The sequence below is a fragment of the Onychomys torridus genome, chromosome 7 (genome assembly GCF_903995425.1).
Source record: "Onychomys torridus chromosome 7, mOncTor1.1, whole genome shotgun sequence".
NCBI classification, from domain to species: domain Eukaryota; kingdom Metazoa; phylum Chordata; class Mammalia; order Rodentia; family Cricetidae; genus Onychomys; species Onychomys torridus.
The window spans coordinates 10,493,449-10,513,320 of NC_050449.1; the positions used below are offsets into that span (position 1 = coordinate 10,493,449).

The 19,872-nt window shown below is 43.4% G+C and overlaps 1 protein-coding gene across 4 annotated transcripts in view; it reads left to right on the plus strand.

Moving 5' to 3' along the window:
* Nucleotides 1-19,408, plus strand: part of Mre11 (MRE11 homolog, double strand break repair nuclease) — a 54,327-nt gene extending 34,919 nt beyond the window's left edge. For 3 of the 4 annotated variants that reach the window (XM_036192691.1, XM_036192692.1, XM_036192693.1), the window contains 6 exons: nt 3,060-3,285; nt 4,772-4,852; nt 7,428-7,486; nt 8,620-8,684; nt 10,545-10,620; nt 13,276-19,408. In XM_036192691.1, the coding sequence (XP_036048584.1) occupies nt 3,060-3,285; nt 4,772-4,852; nt 7,428-7,486; nt 8,620-8,684; nt 10,545-10,620; nt 13,276-13,335 (567 nt within the window). In that variant the 3' untranslated portion in view covers nt 13,336-19,408. The remainder of the gene's footprint in view (nt 1-3,059; nt 3,286-4,771; nt 4,853-7,427; nt 7,487-8,619; nt 8,685-10,544; nt 10,621-13,275) is intronic. The other variant, XR_004945430.1, reaches the window with a different exon arrangement.
* The last annotated feature ends 464 nt before the right edge of the window (nt 19,409-19,872 follow it).

Consider the following 19,872-nt stretch of genomic DNA (forward strand, 5'->3'; position numbering starts at 1 on the left):
CTCAAATGGACAACGAAGTATTTCATCTGTATGCCATACTGTGTTATTCAGTCATAGGACTGGAGCAGAACAGGGGCCCCCAGGGACTTGGGGGGATTTCAGTTTGAGATGAAGAATAAATCCTAGAGTCAGTAAATTTTGAGCTATTGCACAGAAATGGTGAGTTAGAATACTGACCATAATAATTAAGAAAATGAAAACAAAGATGGTATTTAGAAAAAGAAAAAAAGACAGTTCAGAAATTGTGGTTGGTCACTCAAAAATCAGCATCACAGTAGGACATCGGGGGTTTAAATGCTGCTGGACATCGCTGCTACTGTAGAGGTGGTACTTGCTTGCCTCTAATCACTGGTGTCCATGAGTGCATATCCCCACAGCCCTCTCATCATGTTGTGGTACTATAGATTTGATATTTGTGCATCTTAGGGGCAAGGTCTTCTTTCTTGGTGCTGTGTTTGTTTCTTAACAGTGAGTATTTCCCCACCCATTTCCTGGAGCTGAGAACTGAACCTGGGTCCTTGGACATGCTAGGCTAGTGCTGTACCACTGAGCTAAATCCCCAGTGGGCAGTTTTTTTTTAAATGTTTGTAAAGTATGCATGTGGAGCACCTGCTAATAGTGGGGTGGAGGATAACTCCCTCCCTTGCCCCCATTTTCCTCCCTCCCTTCCCTCCCTCCCTCTCTCCCTCTTCCCCCCACCCTCTCCTTCTCTTTCCATACTTAGTGTTTTTTCTCATGTAGAATAAATATTCACCTGTTCCTGAAGACTGTTGGCTTAAATCAGGACTAGTGGAAAACTAAAGCCTTTTGGCATCTGGGGAGGGAGAATGTGGGGCTTCCTCTCTGCAGTCTGTTGGTGTGGTTGTGTTAGTGTACACCTGTGTTGCCTGTCCTGCCATCACTCTGTAAACCCTGTTAGGTACGTGCCTGGGTACTCCTGGACTCTACTGTATTCATAAGCACTGTTTGGTTGTTTTCTCTGTGTATGTTCAGCTGTGTCTGTGTCCTGTTGGGCTGGCGTTGGGGAACTGGGCACTTGTTCTGTGCTTCAGGACTCCTGAAATAGCAGTGAGCTCTGTTCTTTGGAAATTTGCCTAGCTCACCTGTAAAACTTTCTTGTTTGTTTGTTTGTTTAACTTTATGTGTATGGGTGTTTTGCCTGCATGTATGTCTGTGAATCACAAGCCTGCCTGGTATCCAGGTAGGCCAGAAGAGGGAGTTGTACTACCTGAAAATGGCATTACTGATGGTTGTCAGCTGCCTTGTGGGTGGTGAAAATGTAACCCAGGTCCTTTGCATCAACAGCCAACACTCTTAACCTCTGAGCTATGTTTCCATCTCAATAATTCTCTCAAAATTTCTTGTATAATTAGACTGTTGATGCCATCTGTTTTTCTTGTATCTCTTTAGGTTGTTTTCAGAACTTGCATTACAAGTTATTTATCTTAGCATTGTGTTTGCACATGTGGACATGTGTGTAGAGAACAATCTTGGATGTCTCTCCTCCGTGCTACCTTCTGTGTGTCTGCCAGGGACCGACAAAGAGCATCCTCCTCTGAGTCTCGCCTGATGTTTTGAGACAGGGTCTCTTACTGAGCCTGGAACTCACTGATTGCGCTGAGCTGGCTGGCCTAGCAAGCTCCCGAGATTGTCTGCCTTTTCCCCAGTGTTATGACACTGGACACATACAGTGGTACCCAGCTTTTAATGTGGGTTCTGGAGACCCAAACTTGGGTCCTCATGCTTATACACTTTACCAAGCAAGCCATCTCCCTACCACCACTACCTTCCACCCGTACACACACACACACACACACACACACACACACACACACACACACACACACGTCTTGATGTCTTGGTGGCCTGGAGCTCCAAGTAGTCTGGGCCTCCCCAGTGCTGGAATCCTAAGTGTGGATCACTATGCGGGCTTTCACATGGTTGCTGGGGCTTCAACTCAGATCCTAACTTGTCTACTGAGCCATCCATCTCCTGAGCCATCCTAACTGTGGAAACTGAGTTAACCTACCTCCTTCCTACCCTGTGTCCTGCAACTTCACCCAGCGCTCCTTTCTCTCCTGCCTGCCTTCTGCCCACACATCTCCCCTCTCACTCCAGTGGTGTCCTACTGGAGCAGAAGAGTTCTCTGGGCTCCTTCTCTTAGGCACAACTTGCTTTTTAGGTAAGAAAGACAATTGAAGCAGCTGTGGGAGCTGTCTTTCAGCACTTGAGACATCTCACTTCTCAGCTTCTCCCAGGTGCCTGGATTTAATAACTGCTCTTCAGGGGCAGTGTTTGTGGGCTTGAATTGTTTTCTAGTTTTATTAAAAACCTATTTTGGGGTTGTTCCCTTTGTTATATTTTTGACTGATTTGGTGAAGAGGTCACGGCACAACTTGCTTTCATTCTATTTTTAATGAAAAATCTGTTCATTTTAGAGTTAGAATGTTTGGCTAAATCTCAAAGTTGTCTTTTCTGGATTTCTTACAAAATGAAGAAAGTGGATATCCTTTATTCTAAGATGTTAATTCTTTCTCAGAAGCCTTTTTTGTAACAATTTATAAGATTACTTACTATTCATGTGTTTCTGAGTATAAAAGTGTTATTTTAGGGGGAAATGTCATATTCAAAAATAAGAAAGAAAATAAATGAACCCTAAAATTTCACCTCTCAGAGGTAAGAGCTATTTTTGCAAGTGTTTTTTTTTCCTCCTTTCCTCCTCTCCTGCTTCTCCTCCTTCTCTTCTTCCTCTTCCTCTTCTGAGCTCATTCTGAAAACGAAGCCCATGACTGTCTTTACAAGCGTTGTGTAGGGTATGGAGCAATCTTCAGCATGGCTTCTGGTTCTGAAAGTGCTGACTGAAAACTGCATCTCTTGGGACCCTTGTAAGAGGTCTCCTGCAGGTTGTAGTACAGGTAACTGAACGTGATGGTAGACCGGTCCTTTACGTTTGTATAGCGCACTTGGTGTGCATGACATTATCAGTGGGTGGATGCCTGTCACTGGATGAGCAGGGGGTAAGATGCTGCTTCTACTGATGTGCTGTCCCTGCTGCACAGGCCATGAGCAGGGCCCGGGCCCTCAGATCACAGTCAGAGAACTCCGCCACCTCAGCCTTCAGTGCTGATGACCTGAGTTGTGATGTAATGGAACCGGCGGCAAATGACTCTGATGACAGCCTGTCAGCAGTGCCTAGCAGAGGCCGGGGCCGAGGCCGAGGCCGAGGGCGAAGAGGAGGCAGAGGGCAGAGCACCGCACCAAGAGGAGGGTCTCAGAGAGGCCGAGGTCAGCACTCATCTTTGCCTTTCAACACTTCAGACTTGCAAAGCTAGAAGAGGAATGCCAAATCGTGTCCTTTGGTCAGATTTGAATTATGAATGAGGTTTTGTTTCTAAAACAATTCTTTGTTTACTTATTTTCGTGATGTGTAACAGCTGCCTATGGTGCAGCTGTGACATGCACCCTTGGCTCAGATGAATTGTAACTGGCCGCATGCACCATAGGGTTTTAGTTGTTTTAAGCTATAATTAAGAACCTCACTGTGCATTTCTCTTGTGTGCATTCTCTCATGGATGGAGAGCATGAATGACACAAATGTGAAGGAAGGGAAATGGCTAGCAAACTGCAACTCCAGGGCATAAAAATACTGCTACTAGGGCTGGAGAGATGGCTCAGAGGTTAGGAGCACTGGCTGTTCTTCCAGAGGTCCTGAGTTCAAGTCCCAGTAACCACATGGTGGCTCACACCCATCTGTAATGAGATCTGGTGCCCTCTTCTGGCCTGTAGGGACACATGAAGGCAGAACACTGTATATGTAATAAATATATAAATCTTAAAATTAAAAAAAAAATACTACTATTAGAAGAAATACTTACATGCTTAGTATCCAGGAGCTGGTTTGAAAATGAAAACTAAACAACTTGATTTCTAAATGCAGTCACAGTATAACTGTTAATCGTCGCTGGCACTGTTGTCCTGAGGTGGCCCAGATGACAGAACATGGCCACCCAGTGACTTCCTGGTGTGATCCATAAATCTATCACTAAGAACTGTTCTTAGTTGTCTTTATTGAATATTTACCCCTGGGAGGGCTGGAGAGGTGGCTCAGGGGCTCATAGCACTGGCTGCTCTTCTAGATGACCTGGGTTCAAGTCTCAGCACCTACACACTGGCTTACACTGTCTGTAACCCCGGTGTCAGGGGATCCTGTGCCCTTTTCTGTTTTACAGGATCCTGATACATGTGAGGCACATAAACTTACATAAGCATACTTACGTACACATAAAGATAAGAGATACATAATTTTTTTTTAAAAAGAATATCTGTGAAGACGTGAGCTGGTATCTTAAATTGTGACTTAATATAAGTGCTGAAGAGCTGGGCATGGTAGCGCATACCTATAATCCTAGCACTTGGGAGGCAGAGGCAGGGGGGTCTCTGTGAGTTTGAAGTCCTCCTGGTTGGTCTACAGAGTGAGTTCCAGGACAGCCAGGGCTACACAGAGAAACCCTGTCTCAAAAACAAACAAACAAGCAAAGAGCTCTGAAGAGTCTGTCCCTGGTGAGTTTTATAATCTTTGCATTCCAGTGTGTGTCTTAGGCTGTAAAGGAGGACCCTTAACTGAGCACAGTCTCAGTCTGGACCCTGGGCTCTGGGGCTTCCTCACCTACACTGCTGGCTGGCTGCATGCTTTGTGACTGAGCTTTCCTCTTGCCTTGTGCTCACTTAGGTGCCAAGGCACTGTTACTGATCCCTGTGATTCTACTTGCAGACACTGGGCTGGAGACGGCTGCTCGAGGCAGGGGCTCCAAGGCCCCGACATCGACATCTAGAAATATGTCCATTCTAGACGGTGAGTATAGACAGTAGTAGAATGCACTGGTAGTGCATTCGTTGTAATCAGCAGCTGTTGCGATGACAGGGTGAATTACTCTTTAGAGATATTTTTTAGGACTGGAGATGTGCCTTGCAGTAGAGCCATGGCCTTGCATGTGCCAAGCTCTAGTAGAAAACAAAACGGAAAACTGAGAAACCTTTGCCATGCATCTGAGTTATTGGAGCTTTCTAACTTTTGTAATGGAGTTAACTTCCGCAGTATAGCTTCACTTCCCTCTGACAGATTCCTCATAGAGAAACGAGGGCAGCGAGGGTGGGTGAGGATGAGAGGAGGATGCGCAGACGTCAGTTACCCGACAGGATGTCCTCAGAACTTCTCAGTGTGCATGAGGGACTAAGCTGAGGTAAAAACCTGCCTGGTAAAACAATTGGATCCCAATGCCTGGTGCACCAGTAGGCACTGGAAAAAAATTAATGCTGCATAAAAAAAGGAAGTAGTGACATGTAGAAAAGAGTGCTTTTTGTGTGTGTATGATCAACTTAATCATTTAAAGCATCTCTTCCTATTTCCATTGTTGTTAAGGTATCAGCCATCACTTATGCTTGTTGCCTTTTCCTAGTAACCTCTTCTTCCCTCAGCTTGCTGTCTCTGGTCTTGTGCAGTTTTGCCAGATTAAATCTAAGTATAGTGTTCTTCTCTGTCCTGTTGAGGATTCATTGAGCTCCTAGAGATGTGTCTCATAGTGTCTAGAAAAGCCTTAGCTGTCATCCCTCAGACACTCTGCTGTGCTCTTGAACCCTGTCTGGCTGTTCAGCACATCCCCTGCCTCCACCTCCTTGTCACCCTCCTCGAGTCCATTAGTCTCCTTTGTTCCTCGAGACATGACTGGTTTTTTTTAGCATGGATACACAAAACGGTTTTATCACATTAAGTTTGATGAATTTTTTTTCATATTTCTATCTTTCATGGTTTTTTCAATTATTTCTTTTATTTTTTGTTATAAATACACCATTTCACCCTTCCCTTTCCTCCCTACAAGCCCTACCGTATACCCCCTCATGTTCTTTTAAGTTCCTTTTTCATTAATGGTTACATGTATATATGCATATGTTGTTTTTAACCTGGAGGTGCTGACCTCAGCACCCCAGGAAGATGTATCATTGAAATTATTCTTCCAGATGTCCGCTGTGGGCATAGCAGTGGACAGGTGAAATTAGGCGAGCGCCACTAGCAACACAAGACTGTTTACTGTTGGGAAAAGAAGAAATTATATGCTATAAATAAGAGTTGGCAGTCAGATGTCCGTCTCTGGCTCTGCGGTGTGATTTACTGCCCTGAGCCCCTAGTTCCTTTTCATGCTAATAGTTCTGTGTGTGGACGCTTGCTTCCTGCCAGGCACTTGCCAAAGCAATTTGCATTAAGCACCTCTTTATCCTGGCAGCGGTTTTCAGTGTGAGATACTGGCACTGCTGTACAGGTGAGGAAACTGAGACTCAATAAGCCACGGAACCTGGCAGTAGTTGCTGCTGGAAGTCAGACCTCTGAACTGCTGAAGCACATGGCCTTCATTACAAAGCATAGTGCGTCTTTGGTAACATTCCTGGTTTCATAAGCATCCCTTCATCTTTTGCGGTCCACTAGGGATCAAAAGAAAGTTTTCTTCACTTCCAGCACCTCAGGATTTGGGGACTGTTAGTAAGTACTGACAGATCCTTCTCTGAAAGCACCATGCTCCCCAGCTTTCTGTTCATTTGCCCTGTTGCTCCATTTTAGCAAGTGGGGTGAGGCCAGTGAATGAGAAAGCAGATGGGACCTGGGTGTCTGCCCTTCACCTTCCTCTCAGACAGCACAGGATCTGCCAGGAATGTAAGGTGGGAAGCTTGGGCAGTAATGACATTGGACTGGGTAGAAAGACTCCACTCGGAAGGATACCTTGGCTTTTTAAATGTCTGTCTTTGCCCTGTTGAGAATGGGAGTTGTCTTGGAGAAGCTATGTTGGATGTGCTTAGGAGAAAGCAGACCTCAGCCAGGTGTTTGGATCTATTGGAAGCATTGATGTCAAGTGACAAGAAGGGACAGGTTAGCCAAACTTCAGGTTTCTGTAAGGCAGAATGTAAGGGTTTAAGGGAAGTTTCATCAGGGTGTCAAGGGTACATGACTCATTGAACTCCCTCTGTGTTCTCGTGTGCCCAGTGTGTGCCCAGGGGAGAGAGTGAGAGCTAGTGAGGCCTCCGGAGCCTGAGTCAGCTGCGTGGGTGGGACGCTAGTGTAGTTCTCTTGGCTGAGTGACAAGTCTTCATCTTCCAGGTGTGTTTTATGAAGTATTTCTAATGCGAGTGTATGTATGAATCCTGCTTGTTACTATATTTGAACAAGCTGGGAAAACGTGAGATAGATAGGCAGACTCTGTGTACTTCAAGTTATATAGTCTCACAGCTTTTCAGATTCCAGAATATATGAATGGTTTTCTAATTGATCATTCCAGGTTTTTGTAGGTAGGCCTTTAAAATCCTTCAGCTGAGGAAGTGAGCAGGGTTTTTTGAGTTATTTTAAGAACTGTGTAACAGGCATTTCATCTTTTCCATGATAGCTTTCAGATCTGCTCGACAGCAGCCTTCCAGAAACATTGCCACGAAGAATTACTCAGAGGTAAGAAAACTGCTGGAGATTTGATTTTAATAATCTATTTTCTGAGTTATGGACTTCCTAATAGGCACAAAGTGTGAACATCAACACTGGTGAGAACTTGATGATTGTTTAGGCTCTTTTAAAACCAACAGCAAAACCCAATGGCTCACATTATTAGAAATCCATTAGTTTGAGTGTATGGTAGCATTTTAAAGGGCAACTGTGCTGAACTAAAGACGCTACTTTTACACCCTAACACAGAGATTTGTTCCTCGAGTGGAGGTGCTCTTTTCTTACTGGTGGGGGACTAAAGACTGAGCAGACCAAAGTCTCAGGACCCTTGTGTCCCGTTACAGATTTAACATGGGCCTTGCTGCCCCTTGGGATTCTGAAAGAAAATTCAGGATAGGTCTGACCTGCTGTCTCACTGTCGGAATCCATGCATCTTAAATCCTAATTCTTCTTCCTGTGCCAGGTAGTTCTGCTTGGTGAAGGCACATCCTGTGCCCTGCAGGTGTGTAGCAGAGCCCTTGACCTTGCATGATGCTCTTTTAGTGTTTGTCCTTGGCTCCTTCCTCATCTGCACTTTAGTTAGGTGAAAACACAGCACATACCTGTCACATGTCAAGATAACACAAAACATAGAGCATGATAGAATTATGTATATCTTTGCTGGCTCTTATGCTTGTTTGAAACTAGTCTGGGCTACTTAAGAAAATCTTGGAGCTGAAGTACTGAAGTCCATCACTTTATCAGAACCTGGAAGAAAGCTGCAGGGCAGGGATGCATTAGCATTTGTGTAAGTCACTCAGCATTCTGTGTCCTTTAGGGGCCCTGGCTCATAATTGCTTGAAGAGAAGTGGGCCTTGGAGTGGTGAATTACATTCATGAAGGAAGAGGGACCTTGGTGGATCTTTTTCTCCCTGATCTGGAGATCAGACCTTACTGCTAGACATTGTTCTACCACAATACACACACAAACACACACACACACACACACACACACACACACACACACACACGGCTGAGCTTTGTGCTAATCGCAAGCATTTGTGTAGTTTGTACACATATCTATATGTGCGTGCATCTTGATATTTTATCATTTAATTCATATGTTGGGATGAACTCGTTGCTTTGTTTCCTCCCTTCTGTAGACTATTGAGGTGGATGAATCTGATGAAGATGACATTTTTCCTACCAGTTCCAAGGCTGATCAAAGGTAGGCCAAGGACCTCCTTCAAAAACAAAAGTATAATGATCTTTGGCAATATATCTTTCTATGCTAGAGAGGATAAATAGAATTCTTTTCATCTAGTATAATATGTAGAAGTGAAAAATAGTATGATTCAGCATTGCTGTGTGTATTCTTCTGAAAAATAGCCTGTGATTCATGTCTTCTTGTCTTTATTACGCAGCTCCCTTTTTCAGGAAAGATTGTCTTCTCAGTAATAGAAAATGCTTTTGTTAATTCTGCATTTCGGCTTTGTTTATTGCTATGTAAATTTTTCTGTGCTTTATGTACATGGAGCTGTGTCAAAATATGAAAAAGCTGATAGGAACTTTGGAGTACATATGTGACTGACTGGACTTCCTCTGGAGTACTTATGTGACTGACTGGACTTCCTCTAGAATACTTTCATGACTGACTGGACTTCCTCTATAGTACTTATGTGTCTGACTAGACTTCCTCTGGAGTACTTTTGTGTCTGACTGGACTTCTAGTACTTAGGTGGGTGATGTAGACTTACTCTGGAGTGCCTATTTGTCAGATTGGACTTCCTTTAAAGTCCTTATGTATCTGACTAGACTTCTAGAGGACTGAAGTGTCTGATTGGACTTCCTCTGTAGTACTTATGTGAGTGGCTGGACCTCTTCTGGTGTACATATGTGCTGACATGGACTTCCTCTGGAGTACTTACCTGGCTGACATGCAGTTACTCTAGAGGACTTAAGAGGCTGATGCAGACTTACTCAGTTCTGGAGTACTTAATTGACTCACTTTGGAATATTTATTAAACTATTTAAAAGTCACAGTTTTATGTGTTAACATTTTGGGCAAATACCGCTACTTAAAAATTAATAAAAATTTCTACTTCTGTAGAAAATGAGCAAGGGGGCTGGAAAGATAGCTGGCTAGTTGAGTGTACTTGGTGCTCTTGTGGACAACCTGGTTTGGTTCCTAGTACCCACATGCTAGCTCATAGCCATTTGTAACTTCAGTTGCAGGAGGGTTCATCTGGCCTCTGGACACTGTATGTACCTGGTACATATAGATCATGTATGTATTTTCCTTGAAAAGAAAATAATCTGTAGCCCCCTTTTTCTTTTGTTAACACTTACTGTTTTCATGTCCTATTAGATCTGATGGTACATAACAGATTCTGATAAGGCTGCAGACTTAGGTGACTTAAATTGTCCTGAAAGGGGTTGAACACATACAACTGCATTAAGGATGATTGAATTAGTTCAAAATTTTGTGTGAAATGTTGTGATTCGGGCCCTTGATTGTGAGTGCTTATGGAAAAGAACAAGTGTTGTGGGGTGTAGCGGAAATGCTCTGGAGAGCAGTGAGCTTGTCCCAAGATCCTCCACAGCTGTGAAGGGAAGCTGGTCCTATAGCAGTGGTACAAGTCAGCACTTGGGTGGTGCTAACATGTCGGACCATGGCCTAGTGCTTAAGCGTATTAGCACATAGTTCTTTAGCACATTTCCCCATTTGACAGATGAGGGAATCAGGGGCAGAATGGGTAACATAGCTCGAAAATGGTTTTCGTACCATTAAGGGTTTTTGTTTTTTAACAGAAAATGTTTATCATGAAACTGTTTACTAGTGGAGAAACAGGTTGTGCTGTTCTTAGGACTCCTCAGAGAAATAGAGCTTGTAGGATGCACATACACACACACTGTGTCTATGTAGTATATTATCTCTTAGTGCACATAGATACATAAAATTATTATATATACTAAAGGGAACTGTGTGTTGTTTCTACTCAGTGGTTGCTATGGGATTAAACACTTAAAACTAGTAGTGCATTTTTGCAGTGTTCTCATTCACTCTTGGTTTTTCTCTCTTCCTCAGGTGGCCAGGCACAACATCTAGCAAACGGATGTCCCAGAGCCAGACAGCCAAGGGGGTTGACTTTGACTCAGATGAGGTAATAGTCATGTCATTGGCTTTTTCTTACCTTAGCTGTCTATGAAATGTAAGTGGAGACCACTGGCTAAGCACTGCGGCTTGTATTTTAGGCTCCCTGATAACCTTGCTGTGACTTGTAATGCTAAAAGTCAGTAAGTGCCCATCAGTGTAATTACCCATAAAGGCCTGTGGGTTTTTAAAGCACAATCTCCACTCTGCTCTCATTTGTCCCATTAACGGATCAGAGCTGGGTTGGCTTTTTTCTTTTAGCTTCTGCTATTCCTATTTGGAGAGTGGGGTGATGCTGGTGTAGGGCTTTCAAGGTTACCCAGTGAAATGTTCCCTGCACCTCCTGTGTTTCATACCCTGGACAGAATGCTTCCTCAGCACAGGTACGCGACAAGGACAGAGTGGTGGTCTGCACCCAGCTCTCATGGGCTGTAACTCACAGGAGAGCGAGGAGGTGTACACACCTCCCTGTGTTCACCTGTTGTTTAATGAAGAGGGCATAGCTGTGAGACACAGGACCCTGGCCTTGCCTGTTCCCACATGACTGCCACTTGAACCTCTGCAAGCTTGTAGAAGATGTTTTTTGTTGAGCCTGTCTTCACTTTCATTTAGTTCTTATTTTTTTAAAAATTATGATTGTAGTGAGAACACATAACGTAAAAATCATGTCTTATCCATTTTAAATGTAGCTTGGTAGTATTAAACAGATGCGTGTTATAAAACAGACCTTAAGAACGTTTGTCTTGAACAACCATAAGTATGTCCTTTAAACACGCCCCAGTGTCTCTACCACTGTCCTGGCCCCTGGCACTGACCACTGTGCTCTCCCTTCTATGACTTTGTCTGTTGTACGTCCCTGTGTCATGGAACCTCCCGGTGATGTCTGTGTGATTGGCTTATCCCACTTGCAGACTACCCTTCGTTTTCATCCATGGTGTGTGTCCCGACTCTGTTGAGAGCATCTACTGGTGTGGTCCTGCTCCTTGTGTCTTAGCTGCCCCTTGGGCTGTGAGCTCAGTGTGCCTGTGAGTGGTGGCATGTTGCTGTGCCAGGGAGGCAGGCACACACCTGATGTCCGTGGAATGTCCATGGTGGTAGTTTAAAGTAACACACCGGGGTGGGGCTGGTTTGACGGCTGCTGCACGAGCAGGGGGACCTGAGGCCTGATATAAGACTTGCACAGAAGTTGGGCGTGGCCACACATCCCTGTAGTTCAGGACTGGGGTATGGGGACGCCTGGGTGCCAGGGCCTTAAGAGCAGATGCACTTGAGCACAAAAATGCATACACACAGAAGAAAAGAAAATGTATAGATACTGTTTGGCATCTAACTACAGAGAACTGAAGGCGCATTATCAGTTTTCATTTGTGTCTTTGGCAAGGCCCGCCTTTCATAGCAACAGTTGAATTTGCGACCCTCAAGGCATCTGTTTCTCACTAGAGAACATGGACTAGAGAACTTCATAAAACATGGATTTGTTAATGTCATAAGTAAAGTCTGATACTAAATAGTCATTTGCTTTTACTAACATCTTAATGGAAACAAATTTATAAACATTAATTTATCTTTTAAATATGTAGCTATAAAGTATAATTCATTTATTACTGTCTTTCATCAGATTACATAATTAGGCTTTATATAAGGCTTGCTAGTTGTTTTTTGCTTTATGACTGGGGTTTGAACCCTGGACCTGGCATATGGTAGGCAAGCTCTCAACCACTGAGCTATATATAACGCCAGCCTTTTTTGTCTTTCCCTTGAGACAGGACCTCACACAGCTACCAAGGCTTTGAACTCGTTCTGTAGCCAAACAGGACTTGAACGTGTGATCCTCCCGCCTCATCCCAGCCTCCCTAGCTGGGATGACACACCTGTGCCACAGACCTAGTTTGTTGTTTTCATTCTCATTAAATTCTTAATGGCTGATATTCATATTTATTCTTACCGTACTTATAGCCTACATCCCATTAGCTTGGGAACACCAGAAATAGACCATCTACTTTTTTCTGCAGAAGCTGAAAGAAAACTTTGCTTGGCTCTTTCCTCCACTGGGCTGAAAGCAATCTTCTCTGTCATGAAGTGGGTGACAGGAAACGAGAATCATGGTCCTTCAGACTTGGGGCTTTTCCCTGTGACTTTCAAGAAGGCAGACACAGTGAGAACTGGAACTGAGGCCAGCCATTCAGTGGGTGAAGCACAAGCCAAGACTGGCAGCCGAGTGGGAGCCCTGGAGCCCACAAAGGGTGGATGGAGATGTCCAGCTCCATGAGTTGTCCTGACAGGGCACACAGCTGTGCACGTGTGTGCATGCACATACACATAATAGAAAAAACGAGAATTAATGTGAGTGAGAAAATGTCACGAATGGAATAGAATGACTTGAATATTTTCTGTCCTAGAATTCCCACACCTTGTTTGCCCCTTTATTAAGGTTTGTGACTTGGCAAAATGTGTGCATTGTATTTTATAGATATATTCAGTCTCACATAGGACTTGGTAGATTTTTATTCTAATGCACAAAGAAATGAGCATTTACATTTCACAGTATCAGAGGAGATAGGTGAAATCAATGTAATTTCCCTGATGCTATTTTGCATAGGAAGAATTTCTGTCTTGGCTCAGCAGAGGATGAATGGTCGCTGACATAATGTTTGTGTCATTTCAGGACGATGACGATGACGACCCTTTCATGAGCAATAGTTCTCTAAGAAGAAACCGAAGATAATGTTTTTAATGGAACCTGATTTTCATGATACAGGCAGCAATTGAAGCACCGCCTGCCGACTCTACAGCTGAAGATGTTTTAACTGTGTTGTTAGCTAAGGAGTCTGAAAAGTCTGCCCACAGGGATGCTAGTGTATAGGGTTATACTTCATTGTTTCCAAACGGGACTCCATTAAGCCATTTCCTAGCCCAGTGGTAAGGAGATTGCTGCTTCTCCTTAGTCTTTAATCTGGTTGTTGGCACTCTCTGGGGATGCTCTGCCATATTGAGAATGTTAACTTCCTGACATAACTGTGTTTCCAGCTTGTCAGAGCTTTGCTAAAAGGCCATTCTTGAGTGAGGATTAGAGAAAAACCTTCTTTTCTTCATTTCTGCTTCAGGATCAAAGACTGTCAGCCTGTTGTGCCACAGCTAGCAGAGTTGACGGGAAAGCTCGCAGACCTGGCCCCTTCATGTTGTAATTATTTCCTGGATCTCCAAAAAGCCAGGCCCTTCTGTAGAGCGGCCTGAGCCCATGTTGGTCATCGTATGTGGATTTCAGAACTAGAGGATCAGCCACTGAGAATGGGGGCTAGAAGGGCCTTGTATTTCAATAGTTAGTTTAAGGTTTTTGTTAAGTACATGTTTTTCTATTCACACTGTAGCAGAGATTTGGGTTATGTTCCCATTGAGTGGTAGTCATTTTGTTGATCTGTATCATTAATGACACACTTTTTCTTTCTCTCTCATATACCTGTCAGGTGGAAAAGTATTAGAGAATTTTTCTGTCTTAAAAATATTGAAAAGCTTAATTTAAGCAAAGCAGCCAGCTGACCTTTGTGGTTGGGTCAGACTGACATACTGAAATACAGCTACCTGGTATGAATGCCAAGCTTCCTCACCAGCAATACTTTATCATGGTTTTGGCTGTTACAAAATATCTCTGAATAGACATCTGAAAACTGACTGAAACAGCTTATATCAAGTTTATATTTTCATATTTGTTTTAGAAAGGGAATAAAAATGTTACCCCCTTCAGAGTTGAGTTAAATAATCTCATTCACTCTTCCATACTCTAAAGACCTCTGCTGGTCCTTTTCATTCTTTGAGTCAGATATGTTCACTCCTTGAGAAAATGTGGATCCTGCTGACAGAGCAGCGTGACGTTCTACATAGACACTAGTGCCTGGACTCGACAGTGTTCATGACCATCGAAATAATCCTGTCTGGAGCTCACCGAGTATTGGAGCCCAGCACCTAACAGCAGTGCCTCTGTACCACAATGTCTTGGAAGTGGTCTGAGTCAGAACTGGAACCCAACACTAATGGGCTGCTTAGAACATGCTCTGTAACTGATGTGAGCACAGGATTATCAGCCAGGAGCATTGACAGCCGAAGGCCTGGTCCTGTGACTTCCCTCAGACAGTCCTCCCACATCTTTATCCCTTTAAATACAAAGTATTCCCAGGTTTGAATGGAATGGACCTGGAGTGTGGGGCTCTGGGGTGGAGGCTAGTGGAGAGGTGGTGGTACTCCCTGACACTGAGTTGTGGGCAGCATCAGCTGGTGATGTTCCTAGGTGAGTGACGGTGAGGACTTGGTCACTAAGCTCACTGACTGGCTCCTGGAAAGGTTATCGAGACCTTTCCTCTATTAAAAACCATGGCTAGGGTATAGAATGATACTGATAGTTGCTAGGGGAAGTGAGCCCTGGCAAGAGGGAGCATGGAAATCTTTCATGTAAGTATGAAAACCCCACATGTTCAGTTTGTCAGATGGAAGGGTGTGACATGCCGTACCTGATGTCAGAAGTGAAGGCAGTTCAAAGGGCCCTGGGCATTGTACAGTCAAGTAGCTGGCAGTGGGGCGTGGTGTCTCTCATGGGGCAGCCCAGGCCACACTTCTCTCTGTCAGCTCCTGTGCAGCCTAGTGACTGCTTAAGTTCCCTTACCACAAGATCTGTTTAGTTTCAAGTTTGTTAGAGCCTGTTTAAAAGGAAACATTTCCCATGCCACAGTCTTTAAAATGCCCTCTACTTGTTCATGTGTTTGAAGTGATGGCGGCAGATGCCTAACTCAGCTTGTTTTTCCAGAGTCAGGAAATACATAAATAAGTAAGGCCATAGCCAGTAGGGTGAGACTCACAGCTGCTTTTCTCTTGACTAGGACCCAGGAAATGAGGGTGTGTATTTTGCATTAAGTGCTTTAGCCTGTCCCTCCTCCCTGAAGACCCCTGTGACTTCTTATTTCAGTGTTCATCTGGTAAGCTTTGCATGGGTGCTTCAACTCCAGATGATAGTTTATTATTACTCTGCTTTTGTTAGGGATGGAGCCCAGGGTCTACTGCAGACTCTACCACTGAGTTATACTTTAGACCCCTAAAATTCTTGAAATATTAATTTTATAGAAAGTTGGTGAGACTAATGGACTTAATCCATCCCTCATTTAAATTTAATTTAAAATTTTTCCCATTTTACTATATATATGTGAGTGTTACAGATAATATCCATACATAGGTGCATGTATGACTGATCTACCAATATATCCATGCATAGGTGTGTGCATGAGTTAACTACCAATATATCCATGCATAGGTGTGTGTGTGAGTTATCTACAGTTATATCCATGCATAGGTGTGTGTGTGTGTGTGTGAGAGAGAGAGTGAGTTATCTACAGATATAGCCATGCATAGGCATATGTATGAGTTATCTACATGTATATCAATGTATAGGTATATGTATGAGTTATCTACAGCTCTGTCCATACATATATGATTTGTCTACAGACATATCCAGACGTCGATGCATGTATGACTTACCTTTGATCTTTGCAGAGTAGGTTGTAGGCCTCCACTTACTGTCCTCTCACCTGCATATTGCTGTTCTCAGGAAGCAAGGATTTCTCTTGTGTATAACCATGGAATAGTGGATTTCAAAAGCAGTTGCTTCCAGAAATTCCCTCATAGCATATTTTTCTCTCTGGGGTTTAGTTTTACTTTTTGGCTATGGAAGACGTTAAGATACTTCTTAAATTCTGAACCATTGAATACATACCCAGATCTGTACCCCTTTCTGCCGACCTAGTGTCGTTTACTATCTCCATTTTAATTTTCCTCTCTATATTTTTTTTGCCAAAATAATTAGAATTATTTTATCATTTTCCCTTTGCTACACAAAAGGTTTTTGCTATAACAGAGGCCTTTTTTAAAAATCTAAGTATTATGCCCTGGAAATTGCTTAATAGCTTATACAGATCTTCCTCACTTTTGTAGCTTTGAATATACACTTGAATTTAAACACCAGTAGTTTTTATTATCCTGGGTTCATGCATTATGATAGCTCTGATTTTTAGAAATGCTATTGATGTGTTAGTGTATTCACAGTTTTTGAAGTTATTTATTTAGAGAAAGTTCTGAGAATTTCAATCCCTTAATAAAAGTAAATGCAGATGTTGTTTTGTTTGGTATTGCCAAGTTCCCATTACAGAGGCTGCAGCAGCAGTGTGGCTGTGTGTGTCCCACACCTCCCAGTCTCTGGTGATGCTCCTAGTTCTCAACCAGCAGTGCTAAACAGCTTCTCGGTGCAACCATGTCTTGCATTTCTTGTGAGTGAGCATGCTGAATGTGTCTGGGGCCATTTCTGTTTCTCTTGGGGGATTGCTCAGTCACGTATTTTGCCCATTTGGGGGAGATCTTAGTTCCCATTTGATAGAAAAATATGTTGATATTGTTGATAATCGTATGATTTTAATTTTTACTTATTTTTTGAAATGGCAGTAGTCCGAGAGCTTTTGATGTTGTTTTTTAATTTTCCCTCACAGAGTTTATCAATTCCGTGGGTAGATCTTTTCACTGCTTTTAGTGATTGTTTATGGAAGTCCACCGCCTCACTGGACTCTAAAAGAGTGAAAGTGTCGCCAGGATCAGCTTTGTCTCTGTTCAGGACTGAACCCTGGGCACTGTATGCTAGGCAGCTGCTGAACCCCGGGCTGCACATCTGCTCACTTTTAGAACTGACTGATTTTTTTAGATTACAGGTTAAGGTATTTCATCATGGTATTGTCATACATGTAGTGACACTTTGTTCTCATTTGCTCTTTCCCACTGTGCCCCTTAAACATTCCCCTAGTGATCCCCCCTTCCCAGTTAGTTCCTTGAAGCCCTCTTAACACAGGCCTTCCTTTGCCCTATCTCTCTTCCCCGAGGACTTCTTCCCTCCTCTGATATCCTTCCTCGTTTCTTGATCTACACACACATACACATGTATATATAAATATGCACATGCACACACCTTTAAATACAGCTCCCACATGCAGGAGAAGATGGCGTTGTCTTTCTGACCTATTTCACTTAATAGTGGTATCCAGTTACATCAGTTTTTCTAGAAATGGCATAATCTCTTTTTTTCTTTACAACTGAAAAAATTACAGTTGATAAAAATGTTTATTATCCATTTATCTGCTGATGGACCCCTAGGCTAATTTCATTTCCTGGCTACTGTGACTAGTCCCAGTGAACATGTCAGCAGTCTCTGGGATATAGCACAGCCATGGAATAGTTCAATTGTAGTTTTTGAGAATTCCCCCCTACTGACAGCTACAGCTCTGCACAGTTCACACTCCCCCAGCAGTGGATGAGGGCTCCTCTTGCTCCACACACTACAGCTCTGCACAGTTCACACTCCCCCAGCAGTGGATGAGGGCTCCTCTTGCTCCACACACTACAGCTCTGCACAGTTCACACTCCCCCAGCAGTGGATGAGGGCTCCTCTTGCCCCACACACTACAGCTCTGCACAGTTCACACTCCCCCAGCAGTGGATGAGGGCTCCTCTTGCTCCACACACTACAGCTCTGCACAGTTCACACTCCTGGCAGTGGATGAAGACTCCTCTTTCCCCACACACTACAGCTCTGCACAGTTCACACTCCCCCAGCAGTGGATGAGGGCTCCTCTTGCTCCACACACTACAGCTCTGCACAGTTCACACTCCCCCAGCAGTGGATGAGGGCTCCTCTTGCTCCACACACGCACGGGCGTTTGTTGTTATTTGTTCTCAGCTGTGCCCATTGTGACTCGTTGAGATAGAATCAGAAAGCAGTTTTAGTTTGCATTTCCATGATGGCTAAAGGTGCCAAACAATTTTTAAGGTATATATTGGCCATTTCTGTTTCTTTTAGTTGAGAACTGGTTATCCATTCATTAACCCATTTATTGACTGGCTGATTTGGAATTTTTTGTGTTTAATTTTCACACTATCTTAAAGATATCAACCCATCATTAACTGTCTCTTCATTCTGGTGGTTGTTTTCTCTTATGTATAGCTTTTACATTTTCTTATAATCACATTTATCAGTTCTTGGGAGCATTTTCTATGCTATTAGAGTCCTTTTAGAAAGTCCTAGCCTATTTCTGTATGCACAGAGGTCCGAGGACAACTTTCAGGAGTTGGTTCTCTCCTACCATGAGAGTCCTGGACATTGAACTCAGGCTGTCAGGCTTGTTATTTAGTGATCCAACTCAGCAGCCCCTAATAATTTGTGTTTAATGTAGTCAGGTTTATTTTTTGTTCCTATATCTTTGCAATTTAATTTCATAGTTGGATTTTTGTCCAGTTTATTAATGACTAATATTCTTACATCTGTTTTAGAAGACCATCCCTACCATAAAGGTGATTCTTTTATGTGCCTTCTGGGAGTCTATCTAAAGTTTGCCTTTTACACTTCACTGTTTAACTAGGAATTAATTTTTATGTGTGGTGTGAGGTAGAGATCATGTTTCATTCATTCCATTCCACAGAGATGATTCACTGGCACCGTCTGTTGAGACGGCCACTCTTTCCTATGAACCGCTGGGTTGCCTCCGTTATTGAGTTCCTGTGTACACCAATGTTTTTAATCCTATTTCTTCCTCAAGGCCTATTTGAAATGAATTACAATTAATTAATGTAGTTTTATAATGAGTGCTTAACTGAGAGACTACTCTTTGCTACTTTTGTTTTTCTTAAAAGCCACCTTGGGACTTCTAGGCTCTTTAGATTTTCAAATACATTTAATAATTACATGCACTACTGTGACCTAATAAAGCGTTTTAACAAAATCTCATGCATTTCAACTTTATTATGGTTCATAGTTATTGACAGTTGCAGTTGGCTTAATTTAAACCTTGGTCTTGTTCCCAGGGTTTACTAGACATTTCCTTCGACAGAGAAGATAATGTGTTCCCCAGGGCTAAACCTTGTAGTATGGGCTTAGCAGCATTCCATCCACGTCCCCTCTGAAATGCTGCGGGCCCCACTGATTAGCTAATATTCGCTTGCCCATTTGCAACACAGCCCAGTTGAGAGAATTGTGTAGTTTCTCATAGCCAAACCTTCCTCCCTCCAGCCTCTGTGAAGCATTGCACCCTCCCTCCAGCCCCTGTGAAACATTGCATCCTCCCTCCAGCCCCTGTGAAGCATTGCACCCTCCCTCCAGCCCCTGTGAAGCATTGCACCCTCCCTCCAGCCCCTGTGAAGCATTGCACCCTCCCTCCAGCCCCTGTGAAGCATTGCACCCTCCCTC